This window comes from Amblyomma mixtum, chromosome 2 (genome assembly GCF_055824585.1).
Source record: "Amblyomma mixtum isolate Tamu chromosome 2, ASM5582458v1, whole genome shotgun sequence".
Classification (NCBI taxonomy): domain Eukaryota; kingdom Metazoa; phylum Arthropoda; class Arachnida; order Ixodida; family Ixodidae; genus Amblyomma; species Amblyomma mixtum.
This window is the reverse complement of record NC_143013.1, coordinates 300,704,612-300,715,910: the sequence shown is the minus strand read 5'-3', so window position 1 is coordinate 300,715,910 and position 11,299 is coordinate 300,704,612. Positions and strand designations below refer to the sequence as shown.

Sequence of the window (11,299 nt, the reverse complement as noted above, 5' to 3'; positions counted from 1 at the left end):
ATGAGAAATTGGCCATGCGCTTTGTTTTAACACAATAGCGTTAAGGGCCTCGTGTCGCCGGGGTCGGCGTCGGCGGCGTTCGCCGTGAGCGAGAAATCCCAGAAGGATTAATAAATAAAACCAATTAGGAAATCGGTCGAGTTGGGGAATCGAACCAAAGCCTTCGGAGTGCAAGACGAGTACGCTAGGGACTCCGCCACGCCAACTGGATGGTTTGGAATAAACAAAGGCACGTCTAGTGAATATGGTGTTTTAGAAGGGTGCTTTAGAGACATGTACTGTGGTGTATATTAGTAATTATGATCATGGAAATTATAGAAGTCGCAGTTACGCGAGTAGCAAAAGTACGTTTCCGCTACTTTTCCTCTTCGTTTGGCGCCCACGTAGCGCCATCAGGCGGCGCCCACTAAAACCTCCTGCTCGCAATGTACGCCACTGCGCGGCAGCGCCTCCCGTTCGTCTCGCTCGGGTGCAGTGGGGCCGTGCGGGGACGCAGGAATCACGCGGTCAGCGGCGAACACCGCAGCGCACATCCCAGGCGCGTTCACCACAAAGCTTGCGGCTTGCTGCCCGTTTATTCGGCGTGGAAGCTATGCTGGCGTTCGTGGCATCGGGTTTTTCGAGAACGATGTGCCAACGAACTTGACCGCAACTTGAGTTTAGGTTAGAATTGAGAAATAAAATGAATGAAAAGAGGAAAAGGAAGGCGCTATCGCGTCACTCTTAAGGCGAAGCTTAAGCGCCACTGCGCGGCAGCGCCTCCCGTTCGTCTCGCTCGGGTGCAGTGGGGCCGTGCGGGGACGCAGGAATCACGCGGTCAGCGGCGAACACCGCAGCGCACATCCCAGGCGCGTTCACCACAAAGCTTGCGGCTTGCTGCCCGTTTATTCGGCGTGGAAGCTATGCTGGCGTTCGTGGCATCGGGTTTTTCGAGAACGATGTGCCAACGAACTTGACCGCAACTTGAGTTTAGGTTAGAATTGAGAAATAAAATGAATGAAAAGAGGAAAAGGAAGGCGCTATCGCGTCACTCTTAAGGCGAAGCTTAAGCGCCCTCCTAATTTTATCGATTGTAGTATCTACGGCAGCTTTTATGCTTAAGACTACAAGAAAAGAATTTTTTTGAGCACAGAAATTGGCGGGTACCATCGGAGTCGGCAGCGTTCATTTTAACGATCCAGATAATTTTCTTCTCACGGGAGGTTTTCCTGTTCAGAAGCTACGTACGATTCTTCGAAAAACTGCTATATTTGTTAACCGTGTTAGCAGTCCGTGTTAAAAGCCTTAAGCTGCTTTCATCTTCACCGAGGGACCAAGTTTTTGAGCCAGCAAATGGTCAGTTTCATTCATGAGGCTAATAAGTTTTACAGTTGTAGAGGGGATCCAACCTGAGTGACCTAAAGCAGCGCCCCACTCGGCTTAAGAGATCTAACGCTTTGGCATGGCCCCGGCAGGGAACACGTTTAAGCGTGCTTCACACTTTTAATGTCCAACTCTCGGGCTGCATCCCAGAGTAGGGTTTCGCAATGTTGCAAGCCGGAACCACTCACGTTTATGGCCTCAGGTCACAGTGTTGCTGCTGCCGTGCCAAGTGTTGCACTTCACTGCCGGTAGTAGTAGCTCGCCCACGGCATTTAATCGTTACGACAACAATAATTTCGCCAGCTTACTTCACAACCAAGAGCACGAAGCCTGTTTCCGCTAATAGTGAGCGCATGCGCAAGAATGAGAGAAGTGGGTATTTTTAGTGTTCCGGAGCAAAACGGCAAATACTTTCGGGCCGTATTTCGTTGTTCATGCTGGCTCCCTATTGAGCCAGTGCCTAGTAGTTTGTGTGATTAACTACTCACAGACCACCTCATATTTCAACAGTTGGATCCGCTTCAATTAGACACACAAATGGGCCTTCCTTCAGGTCCCGACTTTTCTGCCAACCAGACTGCAGAGTTGGCCAGGCCTTGCGATGACGATGCGCATGTTACGGTCGAGCACCACCGCAATCAACTCTCGCCGAATGCCACCCCTGCAGATGTAGACACAGCTGATCTCTTCCTTGGTAGGAGTGCTTCATTTATTCGCACAGGACGTGCTGAGCGATCCGATATTTTGCGGTGAGCCTGGAGCACGACTGAAGTGTCTTAAATTTTGTCGGTACGCCTCCTGCCTGTTGAACGTGCTATGGCATTTTGATCTGGTGGCAATAAATTCCCGAGCTCTCGGGGCCGGCCAGTTAAATGACGATTGTTCGCGGGCATGTACCCGCCAATCACTCATACTTCACGCAGATAGCCCGAGCGCTCCTGCAAACAAAATAAAGAAACAATTAGGGAGTATTGCAATTTTTTTTTTTCTCAACGCGCACGTGCACGTGAAATATTCCCTTTCAGGTCACAGTTGCTAGTTTCATTCAAATGCATCAAAATTGCTGAGCAGCAGAGATGCTTTTTATTAAATTAGAAAGCTATTAACCAGGGCAAGGCAAGTTATGCATGCTTGCAAGTTGTAACTGAACTTACCCTCAAATTTAAGCGTAAAACAACACTCACCACGAGTGGCCAGTTGCCTGGCGGGTGCGAGGCCCTTCACGTAACAGGCGGCCATGGCACTGACCGGCTCGTTCAGTGGAACGGCAGACCGCCAGGTATTTGTCGCGGGCGAGTAACGTTCAACTTTGGCTGTCGTGGTTCTTCCTGCGTTCAGTAAAAAGTGGTGATCAAAACGCATTGTACAGAGTCTTCGACTGTAGAAAGTTATACAAGTCAGTGCGTCACTCGATTTTTTTTCTATGTGCGTGAAGTAGGACATTAATAGTGGACAGTATTGAGGCTGAGTACTGACCATGTTCAGCTCTATTTTTTAAAGCAGTCACGTCTTCTTGGCGGTCATGTTTCTCTTTCCAGTTGAATAGGTCAAGAACTACGGCCCTACAGCCACTCACTTAGGCAGAAAGTTTAATCTGTTGCTTTATTTATTAAAACTTCAAGTCAAACAGCCAAACTTTAGTAATCTGGGAGCCGGCAAAAGACACAAAAGTGGTCTTTCGACGCTGCGCTTAGCTCCTGCTTCTGTAGTCTTTCCACTAAGCAAACTTTCCCAGCTGCATTTTTGCGTGCATTTAGTTCCCCTGAAATCGTTTATGGCTACTATTTGTTGATTTAGTTCTTTTCATTACTCTCATCCTCTTTATTCGTCAATATTTATTCTTACTGACGATTCTAACCTCAGAAATAAACGCGGGAGGGGGGTCTCTAGTAGCAACCATATGCATATGGCGTCGAAATCTGTGTAGCAGTCCTCGGGTTTCTTAAAAATGAAGGCAGCCCTACGCCTGGGCGTTCCACCTGCTATATCAGAGTCCAGCAGCAAAGTGTCGTGATTAACAGCCGATTGACTCTGTGAATGATTAGTTCATTGACTGACTGACTGATTGGTTGATTGACTGATGACTGATTGGTTGGAAAACAAAACGTTTTATTTCATGAAAAGATTGGATTCCTCCAATCTGGGTTGCAGGCTTCTGCAGAAACCACATTTGCCAAGCAAATGGAACTGGACAGCGCAGTATCGTAAATGGTGAAACTCAGATTCAAGCAGTTCCTCTGCTCGTAAAAAGAAGCTGAGGAGACGCGGAGAGAGAGAGAGAGAGGTGTGCACCGTTGAATCCGCCGATGACGTAAAGGTCGCCGTACAGCTGTGCCACAGCGAAAGTGCTGCGGCCCACGCGCAGGGGCGCCATGGTCTGCCAGGAGGACGGGGCTCTGTCCTTCTCGCTGGCGATCACTGCGCAGGGCGTGCAAGTCGGCAGATCACAAGTTTAGGCTACGGGGACAAACACATTGCTATGTGCCTACCGACAGCCCATAGGCAACGAAGAGAGAAAATAAATTTCTTCACTGGCTGGCGCACGCAATGTGTGCAAAACAATACTCCTCCCTTTGAGACTTGCGTCACATGGAGAGACCTCAAATTGGCAGAAAAAAACTCACCAATGGATAGGCATCCAATACTTCGAGATTGGATGCGTATTTGAAATAAAATTAATGGTGGCTTAAGGCAGGTGCAGCCGTGTACTGGCCGTATTTAACAGGCGTTAATGCAGTCTAAGAGGGCTCCTGCACCCTCAACTAAGTTATGAAGCCTTATAGTGGTAACGCTCTAAGCACGCTCTAAGCGCCTTAGAACTACGGCCATTTCAGCCTTCCTCTTTAATTTTCTCGGATTGGCTCCCAGCACGACGCCGAAACTTAAGCGTAATAAATTCGTACAGTGTGTCGCGTTTAGATTTTCTTCCCCAGCAATACACGGACGTATAAAAAAAACGTTACTGCTGTGTTCCAGGATTTCAATGAATGAAATTCGGTATTCACCTGCAATTTGTTTCTTGAGCTATATATATATTGTGAGACGGGAGGCAGAGCGCAGGATGGAGCGACCTTTTAATGGCACCCGCAAATATTGCGACCAACCCGACGAAGAAGAAGATGAGCGGTGATGATGGATATGTACAGATGAAGACGAAGGTCGCATATCGTGCTTACACTATGTCCCCTCGCGTACGAAAGCGACCGGCCCGGGCGCAGGTTTACAGGAGGGCGACGGGCGAAGGGCTTTAGGCGGGAAACATGAACAATCTCGGCACCTCGGCAACGACGATCATTAACAGGATGAACAGGGGCAACGCGATAGTTCACCGGGGACGTTTGTTCGAGTACAGTATACGGACCAATATAACGGCTCAAGAATTTTTCATACAATCCCGGGGGAAGGAATGGAGTCCACAGCAGTACCTCATCACCAGGGTGAAAAAATATGGCACGGTGGGAGAAATCATAGGTGTTTTTCCGAGAGGTTTGGGAGGCGTCGGTATTCAGGCGGGCAATGGTACGGCAGTAGGTAAGACGAGAAGTAAACTGTTCGTGAGAGAGTCTGGAAGAGGTTGAGGGGGCGGAGAAGAAAGGCGCTTCGAGGGTGAATGTCGGTTGACGTCCATACACAAGGAAGAACGGGGAGAAGCTGGTGGTTCTTTGCACGGCAGTATTGTATGCAAAGGTAACGAAGGGAAGCATGGTGTCCCAGTTGGTGTGGTCGGGCTGGATGTACGTGGCTAGCATATCGGACAGCGTGCGATTAAAGCGCTCTGTGAGCCCATTGGTCTGAGGGTGATAAGCTGAAGAGGTTTTGTGCACGGTTCGGGAGGCGTGAAGAACTTCGGCAAGGATGCTGAAGAGGAAGGACTTGCCGCGGTCACTAATAAGGACACGAGGAGCTCCATGGCGCAGAAGGAGGAAGTCCCAGCCGAGGATGAGGGGATAAGCACAGGAGGGAAGCACAGCAAATACTATGTAGTGCAGGATGCCGTCGATAGTGACTCGTGCTGTACACAATCCGGAAGGACGCATTGATTCATCATTGGCAGCACGGAGAGAAGGACCACTGTAAGGGGTGCGCACCTTGCGAAGACGAGAACATAAAGCAGAACTAATTACAGAAATGGCGGCGCCCGTATCGATCAATGCTTCTACTACAATGCCTTCAATATCAACGGTTAACATGTTCGATGGCTGTACAGGAGGAATTGAGAGATCGGCGTGCGGTGCAGTTTTACCTCCGGAAACTGCACAATTTAGTTTTCCGTGAGGCCAGTTGTCGGGGAGGATGGTGGACGTAGAGGCGACGAGGAGCGGCGGAAAGGCGATGGGGAGCGGCGACGCGACGACCTGACTGTCGAGGAGCGGTCCGGAGAGGTAGAGGGAGAGGAGGGACGATAATTAGTATGGTCGGCAAACGAGGGGCGGTAAGCGTACGACGTGTGTGGAGCGTCTTGGGAGAAGTCCCCGTACGATGGGCGACGAGGAGGACTGGTGGCAAACGTCGGGCGGTAAGCAGATGACGAGTACGTAGCTCCGTTGCGAAAGTCTGGGTACCACTCACGCTCGTCGCGCTGACGCCGACGGCATACACGGGCAACATGTCCGCGAATTCCGCAGTAGTGACACACCGGCCGACGTGCAGGCGGACTCCAAACAGGACACATTGCGGGGCTTGGGGACACAGAGACCGGAGTTTGCTGGACGGGCTGTGGATGAGACGGATAAACAGCAGCAGGAGGTGTCGCAGCAACCTGGGCATAGGTACGTCCAAAACGTGGTACAGGTGGTTCCGCAGCCAAGGGACGAGTGACCGAAGCGAGCTCGTCTTTGATGAGCTCACGCAAAGGCGAGGACGACGGGGCTGGGTGCGGGTGGCAGTCGGCTGGCGGTAAGGTGGAGCCGTGCAGTTCCTCCCGGTTAATGGAGCGAATGAGGGAACGTAAGTCTACGTCGGGTGAAATTGGGGTGTCCCAGGTGTCTTTTAAGCGAAGGGACTGAAGGTCGTCAAGACGATGGAAAGTTGTTCGGATGTCTTGGACTGTCGTTGGATTCTGAGCAGCAAGCGTATTGAAAGCAAATGACCCAAGCCCTTTCAGAAGATGACGTACCCGATCGTACTCTGACATAGCGCTGTTGACACGTCGACACAGGGCAAGCACATCTTCAATGTAGGATGTGTATGACTCACCGGGTAGCTGAACGCGCGTATCTAGCTTTTTTTTTTTTGTAAACAGCGGGGCTTGCACCAGATGTGCCAAAAGTTTGTCGTATCTGTGCCGAGAAGTGAGCCCAGTCCGGGATGGCATCTTTGTGGTTGACGAACCATGTCTTGGCCACGGCAGTGAGGTAGAACGACACGTTGACAAGTTTCATATCTGAGTCCCAACGATTATAGGCACTGACCTGGTTATATTGGTCGAGCCAGTCCTCGACATCGTCCCCACGAAGACCAGCAAAAATAGGAGGCTCGCGCTGGAGTGTGGTGATGGTCCAAGTGGGGTGTACAGAAGATTGGGAAGGACCGGGTTGGGTCATCATTGCTGGCTCCAGACGGTTCGAATCGAGAGGAAGAAGAACGGGGGGCCCATCGGGAGTACGAGTGGTGTTGTCGCTGACGGTATCCATCGGTGCGTATGGTACGAGCAGGTGGCGACCGGAACGTAGCTGCAGTCTGGCGGCGGAGAGGACGCAGGGATCGAGAGCCCACTCCACCACTTGTGAGACGGGAGGCAGAGCGCAGGATGGAGCGACCTTTTAATGGCACCCTCAAATATGGCGACCAACCCGACGAAGAAGAAGATGAGCGATGATGATGGATATATACAGATGAAGACGAAGGTCGCATATCGTGCTTACAATATATATATTGGAGTCTATTCAGCTCTTTTCCGCCGGCCTCAGACTCATATGCTACGTGAGTGGTGCTGAGGGAAAGGACACGATGTTTCTTTTTCATTATACCTAATTTAGATGTCCGGCCTTCAATTTTTGCGGGATAAACTAAAAATTTCCAGCTCGCTGCTGGCGTTGCTGAGCAGAGTATCTCTCGCTTCTGTAACTTCTCAAGTGCGACCATTTCTCCAAGACTGACAATCAAACTACCGGTAAATAGGATTCGCAGTTTGAGGAGCCAGAGGTGCATGCATGACACGGATCGATTCATGATGCCTACTGCGTTTTGAGGCCGGTGAGTACCTTTTTCTGTCTGGTGAGCTGTGAAATTAATATCTTTTCTTGGTACCCCAAAATTCCGGTTGCCCAGAACGCCTCTGCTTTTAGTTGGCAAGGCTGTGCTATTTTGGAAACTATTAGCACCCTTCCAACGACAAGCACTTATGCCTGCCACATTTTCCTTCCAAGGGCATATAGAGGGTATGAAGTGTTAAGGGCCTTCATGCTGGAATTATTATCCTCGTATAATTATCATGTTTGACATATTACTAATAGAGATATAGATCATACCAATGGATAGAGATCATACGAATAGACATGGAAGGCTGACGGGAAACAAGCCTCTCCCAGACAGCCTTCCCAGACAGCAGTCCCTGGTGGGTTTATTTTCGTGGGAGGAACCCAGCGGTACATAAGACATTCACGGAAAGCGATACAGAATTCGTCAAACTTTAATATACAAGGGGTATAAATAATGTCTTAACGTTAAAAAACTACAATGACAAAAGAAGTCAGTCAGTAACATGAAATCTTGCGAATATAGGGAGCATTCAAAACGAGGTTGTGCGCATGATGAGAAATAAAGGTGCAGATAAATAAATTGAAGTTATTCGTTTCTCAGGCATTAAAAAGGGAAGGTAACGCGCAACAAACGCTTTTGTCGGGCATAAAGGCGAGTGTTGTAAACTAGCCAACTATTCTAGGCTGTTTTTCAGAGAATTTAGATGTTACGGATTACAGAGAATTACACATCAAACATGGTCGTTCTAAGAACATCCGCTAGCATACCGACAAAAAAGACGTCAGAATCCCCGATATAGACCGATGGCAGCAACACTACTTCAATATGAATGGGCCGACAATAAAGGATGACTGTTTTGGGGGACTTTGCGCAGCGTTCGTGGTTTCCCCAAGAGGGAAGACCACGCCCGTGCGCTCCCTCTCTATCCTCACTGGTGCTGAGGCGGCAGCGGCCGTTGTATCCGCCGACGACGTAGATGCGCCCCGCCATCGCCACCATCTGGTGGCTGCAGCGGGGTCCCGGCATCTGCTGCACCAGGCACCACGAGTTGGACGAAGGCGTGTACACCTCCACGCTGCTCAGGATCAGGCGGCCGTCGAAGCCGCCGCTCGCGTACAGCTTTCCTGCGTCGGACGGGCAACGACACAATGAGGGCGTGAAGAAATGGGCTGCTTCGCTTCATGCCCTTGCGATGGCTTAGACTATACTGGATAAGTGCAGAGGTACGCGTGACATTTTGAGATCTGCATGCTTTCAAGTCAGTTGCCTAACTTGAAGCTCGGGTTTACAGCAATCCCGGAGTACCCGGGTTCGAGCCCGACCACGGCGGCCGCGTTTCGATGGAGGTGAAACGCAAAAGGCGCCCGTGTGCCGTTCAATGTCAGTGCACGTTAAAGATCCCCAGGTGTTCGAAATTATTGCGGAGCCTTCCACTACGGCACCCCTTTGTCTCTTTTTTCGTTCACTCTCATCTTCCTCTCTTTTAGTACGGCACGGTTGAGGTCTCCACAGAATAGTGAGGCAGTTACTGCGCCATTCCCCTTCCTCAAAAATCACTTTTTTTTTTTTTACAGCGATAACAACATTCCAATCGATGGAGTGGGAAAGGCGTGCGAGAGGAGAGGAATACGGCAGTAGATGAACCTCAGGGTCTGTGCAGCTTATATTACGTTAGAGAATGCATGCGGTGGTGGTCGACAGAGACAAGATGTAGTTATCGACAAGCCCCAAAATTTCACGCCCAAAGTTCGTGACAGATGCTTGCTATGACTGTCATGGCGGCTGGTAGCAATATCTCACGACGAATTTTAGTCGTTGGCCTTGGCTGTTCTGTCCTGCTACGAAGCATGCGGCAAACCCTCAGCTTTTTTTTGACAAATGCTCTGAAGTAATGCAAATCCTCAATCTCATGCACATAGCTACAATAGCAACAGCCATGCGTGGCATGCAATAACTTCCACAGCTTTATTATAGTCACACCTTCACTTAGAGAGGACGCAAAAAAGCAAAAGCACCAGGACGAATCATATATCACTTAAGCATGGAGTTAATTCCCAACTAGGCTTTTTAGGGTGCACGCGAGGTAAATAAGTGCGAGAAATAGAGTATCATTCACACCTACCTCTAAATGCGCAGGCTGCACCGTCGCTGCGCGCCCTGCTCATCGAGCACACCGTAGTCCACTGGTTGGAGACGGGGTTGTACCGCTCCACACTGGCAGTGCGACCGGTGTCTGCATCATGGAGCACCAAATGCAAACGTCATTTTAGGACGATGTAAACAATGAACAAACACTGCATTAAAAATGCAATCCCTATATTCAAGTCTACTGGCGCAATACCAGAATTAAGAGGGCTTTATCGACTTCAGGAATCCCGAATGCTCCCGTATACGGCAAGACTGGTCGCCACGACCATGTTCTTAGTGCACGGAAGAATGGAATAAACACTACCGGTTCCTCGCAAAGCCTAGCCATTTAGAGTTCACGCAAAAACATTCGACAGCGCGAGCGCATACCGTCGCGTCCCCCGATGGCGTAGACGTAGTTGTCCAGGGACGCGACGGCTACGTAGCCGCGAGCCGTGTGCATGGACGAGCAGGGATCCCACACACACAGCTCGGTGTCGAAGCGTTCGCAGGAGCGCAGGTACGAGCTTCCCCGCATTCCGCCCACCACGTAGAGAAACTTGCCCACCATTGCTGCGCCGTGGTACGCCCTGGAAATGATTAGGAGTTTACCGCTCTCACATTGAACACCCTGCCTTGCAGCCATTGCTTGGGCTCGTTTTGCTTTAGGCGAGAAATGCAACGTGGACAGAACTATCCAAATGTGTCCTGTAAAACAATATTTCAGTTGGGGGAGATTAGTTACTAAAGCAGATGGTCTTCATTTCAAAGGCGCGTAAGCCCGGTTGTCGGAGGCGCAAATGGAGGTCTACTGCTTGTTCTCTGGTAGCAGCTAATGTTGTGTTTAGTGTGTTCGCGGTTCAGTTGACTTGTTCACATATCATTTGCAGAGGACGGTACGACTGGTATCGTCATCATCATCATCAGCTTGACTACGCCCACTGCAGGACAAATGGCTCTCTTATAGACAAGCGTCAGTCCGTGACGTCACGGAGATGCGGCGGCGCTGGAGTCAGCAGTGACTTTCGTTGAGTAGGCAAAAGCCGGTGCCGTGTGCCGTGGGTATGCCACACTTGAGCGTTTTCGAACGCATTTTGTAATATTCCGGCGAGTTGTGGTGCGGTTGGTTGAACCTCAATGCTGAAGAAAGCAGCGACACAAGTTTCCACAAGTTTATGTCATTTAGATATGGGCGAAAGCGATGCGCAGCGGCCGTGGAGCGGGAAAAGTTCGGCGATGGATCGGCTGCGCGGCTAGTATTGCATTTCTGCATCGAAATATGATAGTTTGCGTCTCTTAATCCGCATGTTTGCTCTTCAGTCGCGCGGAGAACAGTGCAAGAATCAACGTCTGCAGCTTGTGCGCGTTATGTCGGGTTCTCATTATGAGAAGTCTGGACGCGACATTCCATATGGGTGTGACCGTAAATTGAACGCAGGGGACCGTTTTCAGGTGGCAATCACCCGAACTACGTCCCGGGCACCTTTTCGCGCTAAAAAAAAAAAAAAACAGCTGCTGCCAGTCGTCTTCAGCATTCATAGGACCACTAAGCGCGACGTTTGAACCAGCAGTATAGTCCGGAAGTAGGAATATACGACGCGTAATTTTT

The 11,299-nt window shown here is 50.1% G+C and overlaps 1 protein-coding gene across 1 annotated transcript; it reads right to left on the bottom strand.

Annotated features, from left to right (window-relative positions):
- Nucleotides 1-2,277: 2,277 nt before the first annotated feature.
- On the bottom strand, nt 2,278-10,267 carry LOC149364666 (uncharacterized). The gene is made up of 6 exons (XM_089570156.1): nt 10,081-10,267; nt 9,686-9,796; nt 8,496-8,687; nt 3,655-3,780; nt 2,547-2,690; nt 2,278-2,300 (listed from the first exon to the last, which is right to left on the bottom strand). The coding sequence occupies exons 1-6, from the start codon at nt 10,259-10,261 to the stop codon at nt 2,278-2,280; spliced, it is 777 nt and encodes a 258-aa protein (XP_089426282.1). The 5' UTR covers nt 10,262-10,267.
- Between the last annotated feature and the right edge of the window lie 1,032 nt (nt 10,268-11,299).